Genomic DNA, 24933 nt, shown 5'->3' with positions numbered 1-24933 from the left:
TAACCATTCGTAAGCGTATCGAATTTAAATAATCAAAATTGCGGTTTTTTTCATCGCTTCTTCGCTTCCGATGGAATTCCAAATTAGGTGAACAAACGTCATCGACGACTGACCAACAGAGGCTAAAAAAGCATTATACAAATATATGTAAAAGTATTATGTTTATACGAAAATAAGAAAGAATATTATGACTAATGCTATAATAGATCACTTGTGTGTTTATAAATTACACAATGTGTCTGTGTGTGTGTGTGTGTGTGTGTGAGAGAGAGAGAGAGAGAGAGAGATAAAGAGAGAGAATTTGGATAGATTCTAGTGTTTAACGTTTGTAATCTACACTGGTTTATATTTCCAGATAAAAATCCCAAAAATAAAAAATAATGAAATAAAAAAATAAAATTATTTTATTACTATATGATTACATTAACATAATGATGTCCATACTTAATATTACTACCAGCATTGTTATGCTGTTATTATATATATCCCTATGTATTATATGGCGTATATGTCTATATATACATATAGTATGTATCATAATCATAGTTGCTGATAAGCACACACAAGACACTTTTATGCTATGTACCAGACCTGTTAATATATTAAGCAGTTTTGGTACATAGAAACGACGTTCATTTTTCATGTGCATTATTATAATTATGCGCGATGTACGCTATGTTATCAAGTCTTATTTGATGCGGAATTTTTAATATTATTCGCCATTTTTTGGAAACGTAGTATCTCAGTATGATAGCGTAATGTCTAAGATTTTTTATATCAGAAGAGTGTTGTTTGTATATGTTGATTGATTAAATGTCAAGGTACTATTTTGGCTCTCGAAAGCTGTTGTTGCCATCACCGTGTTTTCTAATGCGTTTAGTTTTTTCATTAAATATTGTGGGGAGGAAGTACAGCATCGATTGATTATAGCAAGCAATACTTTTTGTAGTATAGCTTCCCATTACAGTAGAGATTCACCTGAAGGTTAATAGATGATTTTCCCAGAATTTCAAGGTAATATTCGTGGGTGATATGAAACGTTCTCAGACTCAACCCTAGATGGCAACACTATCGAGAAGACTTTTTTTCCTAAGTTGGTACATCTGTCGTAAACATCCATGAGAAATGGCAAGTTATTCTATCAAGTAGTTTGTTTTATACAGCTGTCTGAATCAAAAGTACTGTCTGTATCCCTTGAAAGGGATAAAATTGAGTATCGTGCAGTTATACGATTTCATTGTAAAATAAGGTTTAACGCCAAAACAAATTCATTCGAAGTTCACAAAAGTTTACTGGCAATCTTCTCCTTCATTATCGACAGGTAGGAAATGGGTTGTCAAGTTTAATCGTGGTCGAACCAGCCTTGAAACTGATCCACGTGAAGGCCATCCAAAAATTGTAACAATACCGGAAATTAGTGATCAAGTGCACTATATGGTATTGGATGAACGGCGAGTCAAATTGCGTGAAATTGCTGCGACTACAGGCATTTCAAAAGAACGTGTAGGATATATTTTTCATGAAGAATTGCGTATTAAAAATCCTTGAGAAAGATGTGTGCCAAGCTTGCTCACAGCAGATCCAAAACGCACTCTCATGAAAATCTCTGAACAGTGCTTGGAGCGTTTAAACAAGAATAAAATTGATTTAATGCGTCGATGTATTACTATGGATGAGACATAGATTCACCATTACACACCAGAATCCAAATAGCAGTCAAAACATTGGACAGAAGCTGGTTGTTCGGTGCCAAAGAAGACAACGTCATGGCACCGGAGTTTGGTGATGCTAAAGACATTTTTTTTATTCATTATCTAGAAGAGGATAAAACAACAAACGGGGAATATTATTCCGATCTTTTAACCAGACTAGACGAAAACATTCGTGAGAAAAGACCCGCTTTGGAGAAGAAAAATCATCTTTCATAAGAACAATGAACCTGCCCACAAAGGTATTTTGGCAATGGAAAAATTAAGGGATCTGCACTATAAATTGTTGGATCATCCACCATATTCTCCAGATTTAGCTCCCACTGACTTCCATCTCCTCCCAAAACTAAAAATTCTCCTCGCTTGTCAGCGTTTTTCTTCGAATCAAGAGATGATTGCTATAGATGGGTATTTTGCAGATCTTACGGAGAACCACTACATGGACGGGATAATGGCGCTGAAGCACCGCTGGAACAAATGTATTAGACTTAAGGGAGATTATGTTGAAAAATAAAAATAATTTTGAAATTATAAAATCTATGGTTTACTAACTGGCACTTAAGCTATCACTATCTACCAGGTATCTTTGGATTTCGTAACCATATAAGGTAGTTTGCACTATGAATATAAGTGTGTTCTGCTGTCCAGTTTTCCTGTCTGCGTGAAATAACCCATTTTCCTGGAAGGACTAAATTATCTTCTGTTGAAATACCCTGATATATATATTCTTCGCTTCATAGATTCGAATCCACTGATTCTAGCCAATGGACCTCGTCTATATCGACTGATCTACCGTGGTAGTGGTGTGTGTGTGTGGGGGGGGGGAATAGTTGTCGTTTAGCACTGCAAAATAAGTTTTGCTTTGCGATGACATGACTATTAGAGAATATTGATCAACTAATTATAAGTCATCATGAAGGAATTCTTGAAATATACAAGAAATTTATTTACTTCTTAAATGATATTGTACTTTATTTTCGTTAAAACTCAGCGAAAATATATGTGTTTTTAAGTTGCATATAACTGTTTTGAAATAGATTTGCAGGATATAACTGCAGTGGTGTTTACGACAGTATAGAGAAACAAAGGAAATAGAAGCAGGTGGATGATATCGAAACATTCGAGAGACTCGCTGATAGCAATCGTATCATTAATGAAGCGTTTGCGTCATATGAAAATGTAAATGTAAATTCTCTGTAAATGAAAACGACCGTTTTCATTTATATCAAAAATATATTTCAAAAATAAAGAATATCAGAAATATTCCGAAAGAGAAATAAGTGTATAATATCATAAAGAAACCCTGTATCACAGAAACGTAAATATTTTGTATTCTAAGAGACATCTGTTCGACAAAACTGAAGGGTTCATAAACAATAGGCTCTTAAAACACGTCGCCTTCAATTCTGAAATAGTCTGTCGCTGTGACCATAACTACCTACACGAGAACCTGTGATTACATGTTCGGTAATGACATATATTTCCATCTAAAATATTTGAACAAACCCTTAAAATGTTTGTTGGATAAATAACATTATTTTCTTATAAGAAACTCAAAGATCGAAATTTACGCTACCGAAAAAACAAATAGCCTCTTGGCTCTTTATTGTAATATTATTTTCTCTTAAAATTATATTACAATAATTGACTATGATAGTTCTGTCATCTCTTGAATTACATAATATAAATGATAAAATAATTAAAACAATTAATAAAGAGTTTTTTTTTCTTCTCTCACAGAAAGTGAGCAAAACTACTACTACTACTGTCGTAAAGAAGAGATCATTTCCTTGTGGTGAATTTATTAGTGTATGTGAAATGCATAAGACGAAAACACACGAATACCCACACACTTTTCAGAAGACATGATGTTTATGTCATGTCTTCTTAATTATAATGATAATTTAGAATGGTCTAATTTTTAGTAATCAAAGTTCACAACCTTTCACTGAACATCTCTAAAAACCAACTTGCTATTCGACTCTTGGATACTGTCTTCTAATTTACGCTTATGAGAAGGCCCACAGTATAACAGTGCAGTCACTTGAATTGCGGTGATTAATTCTTATCCCCGTATTTTCCTTTTATCTGTACCAGTCTTCTGGCTGGATTTCCTGTTCTGAAGGACGAAAAACTGAATTTCGTATACAAAAAAATCATGACCCTCGTAAAAGAGTAGCTAATTCAGCATACGAAAATATTTGACATTATGGTGTCAAATCACAGACGAGATTTCGATCTATCGAAAACCGTTGGCTTACACCACTCAACTACAGAACTAGAGAAAGATTATTTCATAGTCAAAAACCATAAAATAAATTAATAACTGAAATCAGTTCATAATCAGCAATTTAACAATTCAGGTGTTTTGGAAAAAAATATTGTTCATAGTTTTCTTTCATAATATTATAATAATATATATATTTTATTCATATATGTTTCCACACCAGATATGACGTCCTATACACAGCTTTCACATCTCTCTCTCTCTCTCTCTCTCTCACTCTGCTAACATTCACTAAACAATAATTTCCTCTGTGACTGTGGAAGTTCTCATATAAGGATGATCTCTTTACAGATCACACTCCTGGTGTTATTTCCTTCATTTCCGTTAATCGTTTGTAAGAATATGGAATTTAAATAATCAGAATTTCGTTTTTTTTTTTTCATCGCTTCTTCGCGTCGGAATGGAATTCCACCTTAGGTGTTTACTTAACAAACATCGAAGACTGACCATCGGAGGCTTCAAAGCATTATACAAATATATGTAAAAGTATTATCTGTATACGAAAATAAGAAAGAATAGTATGACTAATGCTATTATACATCATTGGTGTGGTATTAAATTACACAATCTGTGCGTGTGGCTCCTCCATCATATGAATACTTAATTAGAACTAGATGATATGAATATCTCTTTATACCCCCTATTCCATAAATGATCTCAACCAAGTACATCTTGTTGCGTAAGTCATCATTTAAAATATGTGTTGCCAGAGAAAGAGAGAGAGAATGTGTTATACATATGCAAAACGTATTTATTCATCTACCGTAAAATAAGTAAGAAAATAGCTTTGGAATATTCGTTTATTTCTAAAGCGAAATGAAAGTTTTTACGTATCACTCTCATAAATTAACTTATTGCGAATTATCACTAATAAATATAATAATAGTAATAATAATTAATAGTAGTAAGTAAACTAAGAATATTACTGTTTCTACATATTGGATTATTCTAAATTTAGCATTCTCTTTAATTTTAAATTAAAGAGAACAATTTTCACTTCTTGCTCAATGCGTGGTGTTATGAAAATCGGTGAAATTTAAAGTTGATAATATTACTCTGAACAAATCTCGCGTTCAGCTGCCAACTAAAATGTAATTTGCTTCTCGTAATAATTAACCACTGCATTCATATATAATACTTCATTCCTTTTGCCTTTCTTCTTTAGTATTGCAAAAATTTGATTGTTATGATTTTCAATTCAGTTAACTAATTCTTCGTCTTTCATCTCAGTAACCTGACATTCTACATACCAATTATCAGGATTTCTTCTTTTCATTTGGCTTTATTTATTCCGTTGCTGGTTGCTTCCGATACAGTCGTATGATTTTTTTAGCGATTGGGTTTAGGTTCTCTGGAAAGTTACCTAATCCAACAAAAAAATGCCATTCGTATTTACCAAATATGTTCATGTAGCTTTCACAGTTAGGTGGTCTTTCTGGAAGTATAAACTTCCGATGTCTTTTGTTAGGGTACCTCACCGCTCATCCGTATGCACTGCGGAGAGTTTAGGGTAGGGAGTGTGGAAGCCAGTACGATAAATTTACACAAATACCTATCTACAAAATATACAAATCTATGTGCGTGTGTGTACTAATTTAGTCAGTTCATAACGTTCGTTACGTTTCTAATCTACATAGGCTTAATTCTTCAGGTAAAAATCCTGATATTTTAAAATCTCCATAATAATATACATCATATACATGTTAGGTATAATATAATGTATAACATTAATGTGTGTGTGTGTGTGTGTGTGTGTGAGAGAGAGAGAGAGAGAGAGAGAGAGAGAGAGTTAATTTGAATAGATCCTATTGTTTAACGTTTGTAATCTACATTGGCTTAAATTTCCAGATAAAAATCCCAAAAATAAAAAATAATGAAATAAAAAAAATAAAATTATTTTATTATTACATGATTACATTAACATAATAATGACCATACTTCATATTACTACCAACACTGTTATGTTGTTATTATATATATCCATATGTATTATATTGCGTATATGACTATGTATTCATATAGTATGTATCATAATCATAGCTGCTGATAAGCGCCACACCACACTCTTATACTATGTACAAGACCTGTTAATATATTAAGCAGGTCTGGTATATAGAAATGATGTTCATGTTTCATGTGCATTATTATAGTTATGCGCGATGTACGCTATGTTTTCAAGTCTTATTTGATGCGGAATTTGTAATATTATTCGCCATTTTCTGGAAACGTAGTGTCTCAGTATGATAGCGGAATATCTAAGATTTGTTATATCAGAAGAGCGTTGTTTGTATATGTTGATTGATTAAATGGCCAGGTATTATTTCGGCTCTTGAAGCCATCACCGTGTTTTCTAATGCGTTTAGTTTTTTCATTAAATATTGTGGCGAAGAAGTACAGTTTCGATTGATTGTAGCAAGCAATACTTTTTGTAGTATAGCTTTCTTTTAAAGACCTCCTTTTAAATCTTCCTGTTATAGACTCTCCTAAAGATTAATAAATGATTTTCTCAGTATTTGAAGGTAATATATGTTGTACTTGATGCATTTTAAACAATAGTATCCGAAGATTTTTTTGTGTACATAATTAATATGTGTATTTTGTTGCATATTTCGGTTAAAGTGCAAGTAAGTCAGGTTTTCTCTTCCTTGATTACTGGGAAAATACATATAACAACAATCAAACTAAAAAGTAATAATAATAATAATAATAATAATAATACTCTTAATACTTTATTGCTTCTATATAAAGTATTTACAACACATTTTCTTCTAACATTATCAATAAAGACTATCAATAATAATAATAATTGAGAAAGAGTGATAAAACATACAAATTTCTGCATTTACTTATAAGTATTACTTGTAGATGAGTGAGACAAGTTCTCCCACCTACTTTGAAGCTTGGGTTAGCTTTTATGAAGAGAGTGGGATTTAGCCTACCCTATTTGTGTTGTTTCTACTGTTTATGTACGGGATGTAGCATTGGATGCTAGTGATTTGTGATGTGTATATTAGTGTTAATTGTTTCTTAACTTTGTTGCTATATTTTCCAGAGTTCGTTTTTTAATGTTCTGTAGTTATCTACGTATTTTAACATTCTTGGTAGGTTGTTGAGTTGCGTGGGTATCTGATGTGATCTCACATAAGAAGCGTATGAGTTGTTGAAAGGTATGGGGATGCAGAGAGTTGTTATAGGGCGTGTTATACAATATGTGTCTCTGTTGTGTCCATAGGTGATGTTGAAGTAATTCCTTGTTAATGTCATGTAGTGTTTCAGGTTTTTGATAATGAGAATTCTGTATCGCCATGTGCTTGTCGGATATTGATTGTTGCGTGTAAGGTGTCCAGATCACTGTTGACACCAATTTCCTGTGTAGTGTTTCTAATTTTGTTAGGTGGCTGTTTGATGTATTTGCATAGCTGTTATTCCATATCTGAGTAGGGATTCGCAGAAACTGTGATATAGGAGTTTTTTTGGGTGTAAAAATGTCTTTAACTTGGAAGACTTTTGCTGGGATGATCCGGAGTTTAGTGTATAAATATTCTATATGTTTTGTCCATTTAAGGTATGAATCTATTTAGAGACCGATGTATTTTGCGTGTGTTACAGGTTTGATTTCGGAACATTGGCAGGTATTTTTGATGTTAATGCAGCGGTATGTGTGACAATGTATCGATAGTGATGCGGGGCGTATGATTCTTGGGTTGTGTATTATCAGCATCTGTGTTTTGGTACCGTTGATTAGAATTGCGTTTTGGTGGAAGTATCTTGTGATTTCGTTTAGGTCTTGTTGTACTTTGCAGAGTGCAGTGTTAATGTCCGTATAGATTATCAGTAGTGCAGTGTCATCTGCGTATTGAAATATTTGACTTCTTATGGATATGTCATGAACATCGTTAATGTATATGTTGAATAGAGTGAGTGGTAATATGACACCTTGAGGTACACCGTGTTTTACTTGGATACTCCGACTGTGACATGTACCTATTTTTGTTACTTGTGTTCTGTTTGAGACGTAGTTCTTGAACTATGTATGCAGTGTTCCTCTTATACCTATTGAGTATAGTTTGGTGACTAGTATGTCATGTTCAAGTGTGTCAAATGCTTTGGTTAGGTCCAGCAGTATAAGGAAGGCGTGCTTGTTTTAGTCGAGAGCTTTGTTTATTGTGTCGTCGATGTATTCTAATAAAGTAATGGTGTTTCTTTGTTTTCTGAAAGCCGTATTGATTTTGTGAGATGATGTTGTACTTCTATAAATAGTTCTGTAATCTGATGTGTGTTATTTTTTCTATAATTTTTGAGATGACTGGTAGTGTAGCCTTGGTCTGCAGTTCTGAGTATCGTTTCGTTTGTCATGTTTGTCATGTCTCGATATTTAGAACAGTTCTATGAATACGTTTCGAAATGAATCAGTTGTTGCGCAATGATACAAAGAAATTTTCAAATAAACTTTACAAGAAAGCGGGAGATAACGATGAAACTAAGACAAAAAATTAATTCAATTTAATTGTAATTACGTAGTTTTATTATTAGTGTAAAATTCATTTTCGTAGTTTAACTATTATTTATTTATTTATTTGAATTCTGTATACTACTTTTAACTTCACAAATTTTCCCCCACTGTACATTTGGCATCCAGTTGCACATCACAATAAAGGCTGCATGTTATTAATTAGGTATTGTATTTTTTAAAAATAATAATGATAATTTATTGATTGCTAAAATATTTATACATACAATAAACATCTTGTGTGACATTGCACCTTACAATTTTATAGAGTTCGGCACTAAGTGCTGCAATTTCTACATTGGATTTCAATTAAAATTTTAGTAATATTTTTTGCCTTTATATTATGTATTTAAAACACATGTTCTTCTAATATTAACAATGAAGTTATACAGATTTCTTTTGTATAATTATTATTACTTTTTATTTTTTCAAAGTTTGAGAAAGAGTGATTATACAAACAAATTTTTTTATTTATTTATAAGGATTACTTGTAGATGAGTGAGGCAAGTTAATCCCACCTACTTCGAAGCTTGGGTTAGTTTTTATGAAGAGAGTGGGATTTAGCCTTCCCTATTTGTGTTGTCTACTGTTTATGTATGGGATGTAGGCATTGGATACTAGTGATTTGAGATGTGTATATTAGTGTTAATGGTATATTAACTTTGTTGGTATATTTTCTAGAGTTCGTTTTGTAATGTTCTTTAGTTATCTACGTGTTTTAACTTTCTTGTTAGGTTGTTGAGTTGCGTGGGTAACTGATGTGATCTTACAAAAGAACCGTATGAGTTGTTCAAGGGTGTGAGGATGTAGAAAGTTGTTGAAGACCGTGTTTTACGATATGCGTCTCTGTTGTTTCGATAGATGATGTCGAAGTAATTCCTTGTTAATGTCATGTAGTGTTCCAGGTTTTTAATATTCAGGATTCTGTGTGTCACCATGTGCTTTTCGGATATTGGTTGTTGAGTGTAAGGTATCCAGTTCACTGTTGACACAATTTTCTTGTGTAATGTTTCTAATTTTGTTAGGTGGCTGTTCGATGTATTTACATAGACTGTTATTCCGTATCTGAGTAGGGAATCGCAGATATCGTGATATAGGAATTTTTGTATGTTGGATGGAATAATGTCTTTAACTTGGAAGAATTTTGCTGCGATAATCCGGAGCCCAGTTTTTGTGTGTAGGTATTCCATTTGTTTTGTGTATTTAAGGTGGAAATCTATATAGAGACAGAGGTATTTTGCGTGTGTTACAGGTTTGATTTCGGAACATTGGCAGGTATTTTTGTTGTTAATGCAGCGGTATGTATGACAATGTATCGATAGTGATGCTGGGCGTATGATTCTTGGGTTGTGTATTATCAATATCTTTGTTTTGGTGACGTTGATTAGAATTGCGTTTTGTTGGAAGTATGTTGTATTTTCGTTTAGGTCTTGTTGTGCTTTGCAGAGAGCTGTGTTAATGTCTGTGTGAATTGATAATAGTGCAGAGTCATCTGCGTATTGAAATATTTGACTTCTTATGGATATGTTATGAACATCGTTAATGTATATGTTGAATAGAGTGGGTGATAATATGGCACCTTGAGGTATACCCTGTTTTATTTGTATATTCCGACTGTGACATGTACCTATTTTTATTACTTGTGTTCTGTTTGAGAGGTAATTTTTGAATCATGTATGCAGTGTTCCTCTTATACCTATTGAGTATAGTTTGGTGAGTAGTGTGTTCATGTTCAAGTGTATCAAATGCTTTGGTTAGACTCTGCAGTATAAAGACGGCGTACTTGTTTTTGTCGAGAGCTTTGTTTATTATATCGGCGATGTCTTCTAATAAAGTGGTGGTGCTTTTTGTTTTCTGAAAGCCGTTTTGGTTTTGTGAGATGATGTTGTACTTCAATAAATAGTTCTGTAGTCTGGTCTGTGTTATTTTTTCTAGAATTTTTGGGATGACTGTTAGTGTAGCTATTGGTCTGTAGTTCTGAGTATCGTTTCTTTTGTCATGTTTGTATATTGGCGTAATTACTGTAGTTTTTAGTTGTTGTGAAAAAATGCCTGTGTCGAATATTATGTTCACGAGTTTCAAATGTATTGGATTTATTTCTTAAAAGTGTGATATAAGGTATGTGTCTTATTTTGTCTATTCCTGGAGTGGTCTTTGGTTTAAGTTGTAGGAATGCTTCTGTCAGTTCCTGTTTTGTTACGGGTGGAAAATACATCGTTGGTTGTTGACTTTGTATCGGTAGTTTTTTGTTGATCGTGTTGGTAATTTGACTTTTTTGAGTTGTGTGATGTTGTTTGTGAACGCATGGTAGAATGAGTCTGCTAGTTCCTCTTGGTTTGTATCCTGACCGAAGCTTTTTGCAATAACATCTTTTGCTCGAAGTTTTCTTTTTACGAGTTCCTATTTAGTTGAGTGTAACTCATGTTTGCTTAACGTTGTCATTATATTCCATGAATTTATGGAAGTAGTAGTGTCTTTTTGCCCTACGAATTTTTGTTGTTAGTTCATTTCTTGTGTTTTTGTATAAGGTTTTATAAATGTGTGTTACTGGGTGACTTTTTAAGTTTTTTCCATAGATATTCTTTTACAGTAATAGTATTTAGTATATCGTCATTTATTCATGGATTGTTGTCTTTTTGTCGCCTCGTTTGTGTAGCCTTTGTTGCTTTTTTGTATATTTCTGTCAATAATAATAATAATAATAATAATCATATGTATCAAGGATTTAGGCCTAGCATGGCCTATTCCGGCCTTAGAAGTTATCGTTGATTAGTTTAAGAGGACGTCCTGGTTTTCATTTTCTTATTAGCTTATATTTTAAAGCTTGTTTTGGTAATCTTTCTGTTTTCCTTCTTTGAACGTGTTCCACCCATTTATGTTTATATTTTTTAATTTTTTCTATTACTGGTTCTTGATTTAATTCTTTCAAAATTTCTGCGTTTCTTTTGTGATCAAATAGGGTATACTTTGGAGTTTTCTCGTAAACTTCATTTTTGCTGTTGTTAATCTTTGTTTGTCTTTATGTTTTATTGTCTAGATTTCGCTTCCATACATTAAGACTGGTAGGGCTAATGTATTGTATACTTTTAGTCTGGTTTGTATTTGAACTAGGTTTGGTTTAAATATAGAGTTAATTACACCTGTTATTTTTAAATAATTTGCGATTTTTACGTTTATATCTTTTTTCATTTTCATTAAATATATATAATATAATATATACTATAATACTATAAGCGTCTCCGTAGCGCAATTGGAAGAACGACGGTACATTGCGCCCTTCCTATTGGAATAGGCCTAAGTTCGATTCTCGTCGCGACGGGAGGAATCTTTGTCTGGTCGATTTCAATCGATGGTGAGTTAGCCGATATCATACGGAGGTAACAGGGTTTTTTATCCCGGAAACTCGGGTTTTTCATCCCGCATACTTACAAATCGGCCCTTCAGAACACACGCAATTTACAGACAAAAATTACTAGTTGTGGTGGTGTTGGAGGTCGGCGGTAGATGGCGTTGATTCGTAGTAGAGGTAAGGTGTAGAGACAGTTGAAGATGTCCTCCCGCGATGGGTCTTCGGACTCCTGAAGACCCATCCTTATACTCCCAATACTCCGAAGAGTCCGAAGGACTCTTCGGAGTATTATTATTCCTGATACCTCCAAAGGTATCAGGAATAATAATACTATATATATACTATAATATAATAATATATAATATATAATATAATATATATATATATATATATATATATATATATATATATATATATATATATATATATATATATATATATATAATAAAATCGTATATATCATCATCATCATCAAATTCCTGCCATGTACCCTCAAGGGGTGTACAGGATATGACAGTACTATATGAAAAAATTACATCATTACTAACTTCCTATCTACAATTTTCCTCCAAAAAAAAAAAAATATATATATATACCCGATTTTTCATTCGAGTAAAAGTGGCTTGTTTCGAAAACCTTTTTTGCTGTGTTTTGCAATTCGTATATTATTATGGAGTTCTATCGTATTTAAATTTATTTCATGTTAATTTTAATTACGTTATATATGACTCATACTATTTTGCAGCGCGAAACGTGAGTGTATATTTCTCAACTTCATATTGCGTCATCTCTTATGCGGAATGACGGTTTATTTCCTGATTTGCTAATCAAAATTAAGATAACAAATACCAACGCATCATATTAAGTTGAAACCAATCAGCATCCATATTTCTTATTTGAACTCCATTCGCTTATACGCCAATCAGATAAACGGGTATTAATAAAATGGGTTTCTAGTGGAAAGATTTCATTGGCCGCAGGACTATTTCTAGTGCTATACAAGCACATGCAATTCTTCATTCGTCGCAATCAAGGAATCCTTTAGAAGTCGGTATTGCTTTGGAATCAGCGGACTTCTCTCTGTCTCTGCATCACCATATCTCAAGCAATGAATGGAATCATAGTCTTCACTATTCTGATTGTTATGTGCTTTAAAACAGCTCACTCACAAGGTAAGAATGCACTGTTTATTTCTTCTTCTGTGTTAATGTGCTAATGAGTTACTCTTATTCCAAAATCACCTCTGACTGTAGTTAGCTAAATAATCTTCATCCATTTGCTCCAAGAGTATATTATTTCCTTCCTAGACTACTGAATATAGTTTGGAAATGAGACACATATAAAACCTGAACTAGACGTTCTATAATACGTATAATGCTATATATCTCTCTCTGTGTCCCTCCCTTTCTCTCTCACTCTGATGATGATGATGATGAATAGCCTATGTTTCTACCTACTGCAGGGTGGAGACCTTTTTCATTGAGGGAGGGAGGTTTGGGTCATCTACTGCTGTGGTTACAGAGTCCATATTGCGAGAGTATATATCAATACTTGGTTGAATGAATGTATGAAAGTGAAGACGGTCACCATCATCCATGCCTACGCGGGATTCGAACCTGCAGTCTCTTAGCTATGTATATATCTATCTGTATATTTATCTATCTATCTATCTATATATATATATATATATATAGAGAGAGAGAGAGAGAGATATAGATATAGATATAGATATATATAGCTTATTAAATGAAGTTGACTCAGTCAAAACCTCATTCGAGGAGGGGGGGGGGGCTGGAGGCGCGTGTTCGTACTCGATACTATACACGAACAACGCCTTAAATTTCATACCATTTCAGTAACTAAAAAATAAATAAATAAACCTCTTCAGATATAAAATTTGAATAAACGAGAAAATTTAACGGAATTTATGGTGTGTAAGAGTTATTAAATTCTTCTGCTGCATTACACTGTTTGTGACATTCATCACCCTTTCTCTGTGTGTTTCGATGGTTGAAATTTTGGAATTGTGCGAAGTAACTATGACGTTCTTGAATAATCTGTATATTGTAACTAACATGGGTGTGTGTATAATGTTCCTATACATTACGCGAATAATATGCTTATATGTGAATATATATATAAAATATAATATAACTGATTTATAATGATGAACCTAAACCTGGACCAAACGTCCAGATTTTACAGAATACACTATGAATGCCTCTTCATACGAATAATCAGACATTCACCGTCTAGCGATTAAGATTTCTTATTATACACCTGGTTCCATAAACCAAATTATTAAGAAACATCCTCTTCTAATTACTTATCGTCTGAAATGTGTTGATAAGAGGGAGAGAGAAAGTGTTGTTCTTTTGCAAACTATTATTTCTTCACCTCTCGTAAAATAAATATTACCTTTGGAATCTTCTTCTATTTCGAATGCAAAATTACTGTTTAACGGACAACTGATTTATTAACTTATTGTAACCTATTTCAAAGAAATTATTATTGTTATTCAAATTAAAATATATTTTAATGTAACAATTATATATATTGTGATTGTTAATTTTTACTCGGTAGAAAATATTATAAATTAGTTTAAATGACTGATACCGAGAGACGAACAGGTGACATGGTTTATTTAAAAGGTACTAATAGTTTACTAGTTTCGTTGAACGGATCAACTTCTTCAGGTATCATAATCAAAGAAATATACAAAAAATAACAGACTTAAAATCTGCATTCACAGTACTAGGACAAAAGTCAAGGGTACAGTAATGCGAGCTTGAGTTCCAAATAAAAGTTGACGACGTGCTGTCCCGAGTGCGCCAGTATTGAACAGACGCAATATGTGCATCAGAGAGATTGAAACTTAGGCTGTTGTTGATATGGGAAGAATCGAAGCCCACAATGTGTTCGCGGCTTTCATCTGAGTTAGCAGAAAAATGAACGTGGCTAGAGAGAGACCGCTGGCTCTAGTACTGTTGTAGGAAATATCTCTACGGTGTTCTTCCATACGTAAAATGATGAATTTAGCAGTCTGGCCGTAGTATGGCTTTCCCCAATCACATAAAATCTTGTAGACTCCTGGATACTGAGTGGGAATATGTTTCGCTTTAGGTTTACTAAGTATGGAGCGAAGTTTGGGAAGCGTAGAGAAGCAAGTTCTGAAGTTACATTTCTTGAGAATTTTAGCCAGTTTTGTTAAAAGAGAGCTGATGTACGGCAGAGAAATAAAGGCTCCGGGGGAAGAGGGATCTTCAGAAGCAGTTCAGTGACGGAAAGAAAGAAATTTGTCAATCTTATTAGAAGAGAAACCATTATTAATAAAAGTCGTTTTAAAAAAAAGGAGTTCATTTTCAATTTCTGTTTCTTCTGTTAGTAAAGATTTGGCCCGGTGTGCTAAGGTGGAAATAATACCAAATTTTTGCGGAGGGTAGTGATGGGAAGAAGCATGCAGGTATCTGTCAGTATGAGTAGATTTTCTAAAAATTGAGATTTTAATACTTTCAGAATATCTGGTAAGTTTCAGATCTAGAAAGAGGAGGAAGTCATCAGATTCCAGTTCTGAGATAAAACAGATTTTTTCATGAAACTTGATTAGGTGGTTCAAAAATAAATTGAGGTTGTTGCAACCAGGTATTCTGAAAGTTTACGGTTTTTTTGTCCCGTAAACTCACGAAAATTGACCGCAGAACCAACACTATTTCAGACATTAAAATAGGGTTAGGGACCACGAGATGGCAGCACGTGTTGGGCCGAGACTTCACTGTGGGATGCATAATTAGTGATAGCCTTGGGCCAGCAATTTCTGATTGGCTACCTGTGAAGATTGAACTGCCCACGCATTCTCCGAAAGTTAGTTTGCGCTAAAGCTTTATTTTTAATTTTGTAAAATTCAATTTTTGTTGTTTCCAAAGTTTACATAATGCACAAAAAAGAAAACAAAATTTAGGAAAGTCGAATGAAAGGTTGAAGTGGATGATAATGTTAACTGTTCTATATTAAATATATAATTTACTCACATTTATCGATATTAACTGTGAACATCACAGAATCTTTCTCGCGTGAATCATAGTCATCGGGACTCACGTTTAAGAATTCCTGATGTATACTGTACCACCAAAATAAAACTTGAACCAAACTGCTGGGTAATTCTTTTATGTGAATGTCACACACAAAAGGAAGGCTAATTTATAGCATATAATTAACATAGACGGAGAGAGGCTAACAAGCCATAAACTCTGATCTAGAGGCGAAATATCGAAGTTTCAAATACACTTAAGGACTCAGAAAGAGGGTCGTAGTAATGATGGCAATCTCAGAAATGGATCAAATGCGATTATCACCCATTGCACCAAATATTTAAATATTTGAAATATTTCTGCCCAGTGGATAGCTCTACATAAAACTATGAACAGCGCTCCTCAAACCTGTTCTCAATTTTCAAAGAGTAAACATTTACCGGACGTGCTGAGGAGTACCTAAGGCAAGATTTATTGGCATAAGTAAATATTCACATTTTTTGCAGATTATATAATATAATTCTAAAATCTGTTTTGACAACATATCAATATCCTTGCTTCAACAAGCAGGTCACAATGTGTAGAGCTTTTCAAATATAACTACAGTTCAATGAAAGTTGAAAACAATATAACTGACATATTTCTTATTTCAAATTAGCTAAAAAAATTCTTTTAAGACCTCACTACTAGTTGAAATTAAATAAAATTCTCATTATGAAAAAATTGCATTTCTGACGTATTATACACGCTAGTTCTATGTCATTAGTATAGTCAAAAGCATAAACTGTCACTGTGGGGTTAACGAAAGCAGGATGCAGTACCATTTACTATGCAAGTAAAGTACTCGTTCATCAACTGAATCTGATTGTTCTGAATCATAAGTAGTTTTTAAATATTCTCTACTAGTCAACCGAAAGTATATTTTTCAACGCTACGTAAAATCTCTATATCATGTACAGGACAAGAAACTGTGTGCTGATTGCTATCCTGTTTTATAATATGCGAACCAGAATACTTTAGCAATCACCTTTAGTATATTAAATGCACACAGTAAGGGAATCGTATTCTATGAGTGAATCGAATATTAACTTATATTGGAATATGTATAGTCACAGAAGCCAAGGTTTTCCTAATTATCTACAAAATAGCTCAAACCAAAATGTCGCTTCTCATTACGAAGTTAATCAAGCCACAATATTTGCTTTTGGAGAAAATGTTATGGCAATTATTAGAGTTATATAGACGATTGCATAAATTTAAAATGTCCATCAACTGTTTTGTGAAAAAACATTCTTGAATCACATTTCAAAAATCATATAATAAATCAATAAGTCGATCCTGTTCATAATAAGTGCTTTTGTGATTTTTAAATGTGTTATTAATTTTAATATTATAATGTACAAAATATTATTATAGATGCACAAATTTCAGACTTTTTTTCAGATGTTCTATTTCACAACTTATAATACGTATCTCATTTCGTATACCGCTTTCTTTCTTTGATACTGATCTAGTAGATTGTGTATTTCTCTATACCAGTGCTTCCGAAACTTCTGGATGTCAGGGCCCCCTTTGCAAAATTATAATATTTCACGGCCCCACCCCCTCGGAAAAAACGCAATAGAGAGATATATTATTATATTTATGGTATTTATATTCAATACAAAACATACACATCGAATATTGCAGAAATCAAATACATATATTACATTTCTTGCCTCTTACCGTTTGGTTCTGAAGACGATGCGGGCTGTTCTGGTAAAATATGAAATACTGTCCTTTTTGTTTGAGTCTGTTTCTGCTTCTGATTGTTTTGATTGTTTTGTATTTTTTATTAACCACTTATCCACCTCAGGGTTCAATGTTTTAATGTAGAACACATAAAATAATATCACCACTTACCGATACTGGCACACCACAGACTGATAACATAAAATTAGTGAATATTACCTGAATAAGGGAATCCCCGGACCAGGTACATTTTTCTGTTTTGTGACTTTTCTTCCTTTACGGTAATTAAGCCTAACGCGAAACAGACAGCAAAGGCAGGTTATTAAAACGTGCATATGTTTGGTGCGGTATTAAAAAAAGATCGCACAACCGAAAGATAAAAGCATAGCTGACAATTGAGTTGAAATACTAACTCTCTTCAACCGAATTCCATATGTGAAACTGCCATAACATTCATTATATATATATTACTTAGTTTTAACACTTTTACGAATTTTAACACTTTCGGTTGAATTTTATTGCTGCATTAGGTAATCGAACTCACACACATCAAATTAATAACAATAGTTTTTAGTTAGATACTGTGTTTGTCCATTTAACATATGGTTTTGTTTCTGTCTATATATACAGCATAGTTTCTGTCTGAAGGGACACGTGATTCATTAATTAGTGTGTTTTTATCCCAGTTGTCTCTAATTGCACTATTTGTTGAGAAATATATTACACAGACTCCTCATACCTTATTCACCAGCATAATAAAAGTACTTGTTTTTATTGCCTCTGCAGTATAGTGGCTGTTAGGGGAGGGCGTGTTGTTTACCACTGCAAGTGAGTTACTATCTCCCCTCATGAACTTGTTTAAGCTTTTTATCAGGTGTGAAGTATATGCGAAACTTTTATTGGTAACAGGAAACTAGCTCGGATGACTGTGATAATATAAAACGAGTTCATCATCATTATCATCATATGTATCAAGGATTTAGGCCTAGTATGGCCTGTACCGGCCTTAGAAGTCATCGTTAAATCGTTTAAGAGGACGTTCTGGTTTTCTTTTTCCTAATGGCTTGTACTTTAAGGCTTGTCATGGTAATCTTTCTGTTTTCATTCTTTGAACGTGTTCCATCCATTTATGTTTATATTTTTTAATTATTTCAATTACTGGTTCCTGGTTTAATTCTTTCATAATATCTTCGTTTCTTTTGTGATCAAATAGGGTATACTTTGCAGTTTTTCTCATAAACTTCATTTCTGCTGTTGTTAATCTTTGTTTGTCTTTTTGTTTTATTGTCCAGATTTCTCTTCCATACATTAAGACCGGTAGGGCTAATGTATTGTATACTTTTAGCCTGGTTTGTTTTTGAACTAGGTTTGGTTTAAATATAGAGTTAATTACACCTGTTATTTTTTAATAATTTGCAATTTTTATGTTTATATCTTTTTCATTTTCGTAAGTGATCATATATCCTAGGTTGTTAAATGAATTCACCTGTTCTAAGATCTTGTTATCTAATGCTATTTTAGTTCTTGCTGAATCTTGTTCTTTAAAGGCTATAGTTTTTGATTTTTCCGTTGATATTATCATACCATAATCTTTGGATATCTCATTTAGATTTAAAATAGCTTTCTGTACGTTACCTTCAGAATTTGTAATTATTATTTGGTCGTCTGCAAAGAGGAGAGTGTTTAAGTTAACTGTAGGTGAAAGTTTAATTCCTTGATGTAAATATTTACTCCATTTTATTATTATTTCATTTAAGTAGATATAAAAAAGAGTTGCTGAGAGGGGACATCCCTGTCGGACCCCTTGGTTTATCTCTCTTATATATGATAGGTCGTGATTTAATCTTATTTGTATTTGATTATTTTCATATATAGTTGTGACAGCTTTTAGGATATTATTTGGTATTTGTCTTTCTTTTATTATGCTAAATAATATGTTTCTTTTAACTTTGTCAAATGTCACCAATCTCTGATTACGAACACGTGATGAAAGGGACAGGAAGATTTGGAGCTTCCCTGGAGAGCATTCGAAGTAAATACAATTTACTGTAGACTCCACTGTATATCACATTAAAATTTTCAGTTCTCATAGTTCCCTTTAATTTGTTTTTTGTTTCAGTGATTACTGCTATTTTAAAATTTCTTTCATTAAATAACTGGTCTAATTCTATTTCTTTATATGCTATTCCTCTTACATTCCAGTTTGCTATGTGTATTATATTTTGTCGTTTCCATTTTCGCTTTCCCTTTTCCATTCCGGGGTCGTTTCCCATAGATTCAATCCGATTATCTTTTTCTGTAAGCTTATAAGTATGGTTATGTTCTCCATGTCAGGGGACTAACCTGACGATGGAATAGTTCAGTGGTAGGGCTGATACCTTAAGGCTTCTGAACTCGTCTTCTTCCGAATTTAAACCCATAGGAGGAATAGGGTATATTGAATGGGAAAGGGTAGATTATAGAAGAAATATAGTAAGGTTTATAGAGAGGACATAATTGTAAGGCCAGAAATGAAAAGACCCCTTAGCCCTCGAGTACTCTAATAGCACAAGGGTCATAAAGTAAGAAGAGTTGGCTGATAAGGCCTTATAGGAAAGATTAAAGTGGGTCTTCCTCAAAGTAGAAGAAGGAGAGGATAGATCCAGCTAGGGGTCCATGAGAGCGCCGCTTCCCTTACAATCGAGATGATTGCCCCTTATGGCCCTGTTGGTCGACGAGTCCTTATTCAGTATATTCGGACCACCCCACCATATACAGTATATATATATATATATATATACACACACGCACGCGCATGTATACATACACACACACACACATGGTGGGCTCCCCTATTCGACACCCAGGGGACGCGCTCTCTAGGGGTTACAGGATCCCCTGAGAGTTTTGATATGTATATAAAGTCAATATCAACAGTCTCTGATTACGAACACGTGATGAAAGGGACAGGAAGATTTGGAGCTTCCCTGGAGAGCATTCGAAGTAAATACAATTAACCACTAATTTGAAATGAAACATATGAATAAGCAATATTTACTAATATTCATTAAGCGCCGAAATACGAAGGAAGCAAAGTTTGTAAACCAACATCAATGCGTGAATTTTTCCATTAAAATATAAAAAATAACAAAAAAGAAATAATAAATAATAAAAGTTATATACGTTTCTTTTAAAATTAAAAAAAAATTACTTAGTCTTAAAACAATTTAAATTTGTTTTCATTATTTCACGGCCCCCTCAACAAAACTGACGGCCCCCAAGGGGGCCGCGGCCCACAGTTTGGGAAGCGCTGTTGTAAGAGATATCACGTTGATTCACTCCGATTGGTAGTGAAAACGACTTATCGTTCTCACTACGACTTCGGTTTCACTATCGGTCTGCCCATAATATGGCTTTCCGCAACTGCAGATGATTTTATATACTCCTTGGAAATGAAGCTCGTGATGTTTTAGTTTGGGTTGACTTAGGAAAGAACAAAGTATTGGGAGGGTACTGAAGTAAGTTCAAATATTAAATTATTCATACGTTTCGCCAATTTCGGTGATAGAGAACTTAGGTACGTAATTGAATGTGTGCAATAAAGTTGGAGGAATCTTCTTCCCGAGGTTCGAAATGTGGGTATAGACGGGTAGAAATTCTTTGAGTTTGGTAGCGGTTGTTTAAGAAGCTGCTTTTGAGGTTGTTAAGATCAATTTGAAGATCTTCTTTTTCTGAAATTAGAGATCTCGCTCAATCAGCCAGAGTGGAGATAATTCCGAGTTTCTTCGGAGGGATGTGATAACTGGAGTATCTGTCCGAGTGAGTTGTTTTTCGAAAAATAGAAAATTTGTAACAAAGAATCAGGCATCCTAGAAATCATTAAATCTAAAAAGGCGAGCACAACGTTTACCTCGAGTTTCGAAGTGAATTTGATGTGTTGATGACGATTGTTCAAGAAAATTGTTCAAGTCTCCAAGAAAATATTCTCATTATTAATGGATTGCGTAAACACGGGCTATTTCTTATTTCAAGGAAAAATCTTTAAACAAACCAGCGACTTGGCTCCAGTGTTAGCCAAAATTATTCTTGAAGACTTCGAAGAAAGAGCAATTGCTAGCGCTACACTAAAACCAAAGTGTGGCTGCAATACATAGATGACATCTTCATCATCTGGGAATATGGGCAGGAGACCTTACATACCTTCCTAGATCATAAGTTTTGTGTGCCAGTCAATGCTAGGCGAACATCAGGAATTATGACAGTTAAACATTAATATTAAAGAAGAAAGGTTTTGAGTTTCTTTACTAAGTAATTGTGAATTGTAAAGAGATGCTTTTAAATAATTAAGTTAATATCTCTAATCTGAAGGTGGAGGTTGTCGTGCGTTGTCGTTTTCCTATTTTTCTTCAAGCAGAACACAGGATGAAAACGTCATTCGTACGTTTAATTCTAAAACGTGTCATTCAGCAAACGTTATTTTAATATTCGTACAGAATATATCCACTTGGTGGATTCTATACTGGAGCAATCCTTAGCTGCTGATAAAATATACGATGCTTTCATATTTTGTTGCGATACTAAATAGAATCGTAAATCTAAATAGAATGAGATCATTTATGGTATCAATTAATGAGTTATTACGGAGGGCAATGTGTCAGCATTTGTCAATGGCATTAGCATTTGGGAAAAAAGTGTCTTATTGGATATCACACTTTTCCGTCTACTATAAAAAGGCACACGAGCCTGTCGAAAATTCAGAATCTTCATTGTCTTTAAAGTCCGTATTCCCTTACGTAAAAATCTGAATTCACCATACCGGTACCTATGAAGGGAATGATAGCATTCGCCATTTTCATTGTATTTCTTGCTGCGATATCGGAATCGTCTGGTAAGAATTCAGAATCATTTGTTACAAACTATAAACTAGCTTTAATCATAAATAATTGCTTTCATTATATAAAGTATAAAACGTGATCAAGTTTCAGTGCTTTAAAAAAGCAGTTTGATTCAATGACATTTAAATTAGAAAACCATCTCTGTACTTTCTGATGATGAGGTCACTTAGTCGTTATGACAGAGAGGAATATTAAATAAAGCCTTAGATTTCTTTAATGACTAGAATTCATTTGTTGATAATAAGTAATACTAATTTATCATGTTAGGTGGCAATCAATATCTCAATGTTACATCAGTTAAGCACGGTAACTGCCCAGTAGAACCTGAAATGAAATGCCCAGGAAAACCAGGAGAAGAAACATGCGTCGTGATAACTGGAAGTAAGTAATGAAAGTTTAAATATATAGACGTATAATAATCTATTTCCATATCTCGCAGAAATAGAAAACGTTATATGTAGATGCATTGAAATTCCGAGTAATAAAAGTCATTGATATTTATATAATGATTTACATTTTTGTGAGAAATATTAATAACTGTGTTTTAATTTTTAAACAATGAACTTATATAACCATGAAACAGAGAGCTGTATCGATACTCAGCGAATCAAAGCAGCTTCCATGTGACAAAGTTTTCTGATTGTTTAACGCGAAGACTGAATGTTCGATTCCATCACAATGCAGAAATGTATTTAGTCGTTTTCTGTAAACGAGCTTCTAATAAGTCGTTGTGTTTATGAAGAATAAAACAACGATTCACATTACAAAGAATTCCTCTGCTTTTTCATTTCTTTATTAAAAATTATAGCTGTTTGTTCAGAAATAAATTAAAACTATTCAGAATTAATTTTAAGATTTCATAAACAAAATAGTAAAAGAGAAGGAAGGATGAAAATGCTAATATTACTCAGAAAAAGTTGCAACTCTAATATTTCACGTTAAATTAACCAAATTTATTTATTTAACTAAACTATTATACAAACAATACTGATTTCTAACCACATCTCTTTGATTTTTTTATATTTTAGAATTAGAAACGTTAATTGCAATTGGTATCGGCTTACTCGAAAGGATTTTATCAGTTTTATGCTGGATTGAATTTGGGAATCAGAAGGAGAATTGTACAGTTACGAAATTGACGTGTGATGTTGATGGAAAGCCATGCAATGTTTTGAATGTGATTGTAGGGAGTAATGTAAAGCTTACGGTGTGCTACGTTTGTGCTGCATGTAAGGTAAGTACGCAACTGATATTCTGTTATGAATTTGGAAAAAAAAATTAATACAGAATAGTATAACTTGTGAATAAATATGAATAATAGGTCTTGACTGACGCAGTTTTTTAGCTAGAAAATTAAGTTTCTAACGTTCTAACTGAGAAGACATTTTACTTTTAAATTATTAAACCAAATGCTTTACAAAGATTGCAGAAGCGGTTATAAAAGATAATACCTCTTATAGAGAACAAAGCTCTGATAACAAGAAAAAGAGAAAACAATCAATAATATGTATACATTTATTTTGAAAGAAACTTATTTTTCGAGACATTAAAACATTTATGCTGAGTTTGAGTTATCAATAACTTAAATTTAATAAAACCCTTGTAATGATATATACATGATTTTATTTTTGTTATGATATTAATATTTCTTTCTTTATAGGGACTCGTCACTCTGGTTATAAACATCACGGTTCGTATTTTGAATATTGTTGTTTGCCTTGTTAGAATGCCACTCTGCTGTCGCTGGTACGTAAAATATACAACCCAATTTGCTAAAAAATACACAGTAATGATATTTGTTATAGAATAATCTAACCAGAAAATCTAAAACATTAATATAATGTATTAGATTTTCTTAAGGAAGCACGATCAAATTAATGATGATATTCGTTTATTGTTTTCAATTTTTAATAGAATTTACTCATTATTTCACTTTGAGTATAAAACAAAATTTTTTTGTCTTTTTAGAGATGTTCAAATGATAAAAACGGAGGCAGAGATTAAAACCTTGAAGATATCACATTCAATCAAGCAAGCATAAAGAAAAGATGTATTTTATTGCACATCATATGAATTTTAGTGAGCACATAGTGAAATCTTTTTAATTTTATTTTTGACGAAATTAGTATCTATATTATATTAGAAAATGTCAATAAAGAATATTTTAAAATCTATCATTCTGGGTTAATTGCACAGTATAAGCTCTGATTTCATAAATCATATCATAAATCATAAATCTGATTTCATAAATTTACCCTGTGAATTACCAATAAAGAATGAACTAAATTTGGAAGTTACAGTATTGTGTATTAAGTCTCAAATTTCATTGTCAACCATTGAGTTAAACAATTCATTTCTGGTGAGATAACGCATTGCTTTTGGACGTGGCTGATTGTAGGGCACAGGGCGCCTCCGTTGAGCGAAATTTTCAAGAGGAAGCACAGA

At 33.0% G+C, this 24933-nt stretch overlaps 1 protein-coding gene across 1 annotated transcript in view; it reads left to right on the top strand.

The window, feature by feature from the left end:
* The window catches only part of LOC150106727 (uncharacterized), an 88041-nt gene extending 63381 nt beyond the window's left edge, over positions 1-24660 (top strand). The window contains exons 4-5 of the mRNA XM_090392671.1: positions 24149-24234; positions 24457-24660. Coding sequence (XP_090248797.1) covers positions 24149-24234; position 24457 — 87 coding nt within the window. The 3' untranslated portion in view covers positions 24458-24660. The remainder of the gene's footprint in view (positions 1-24148; positions 24235-24456) is intronic.
* The last annotated feature ends 273 nt before the right edge of the window (positions 24661-24933 follow it).

Source organism: Typopeltis vanoorti, chromosome 5, assembly GCF_054136105.1.
Source record: "Typopeltis vanoorti isolate ZY-2024b chromosome 5, IOZ_Tvanoo_1.0, whole genome shotgun sequence".
Lineage (NCBI taxonomy): Eukaryota > Metazoa > Arthropoda > Arachnida > Uropygi > Thelyphonidae > Typopeltis > Typopeltis vanoorti.
Note: the sequence above shows the minus strand (reverse complement) of the source record. Positions and strands in the feature narration are given on the sequence as shown.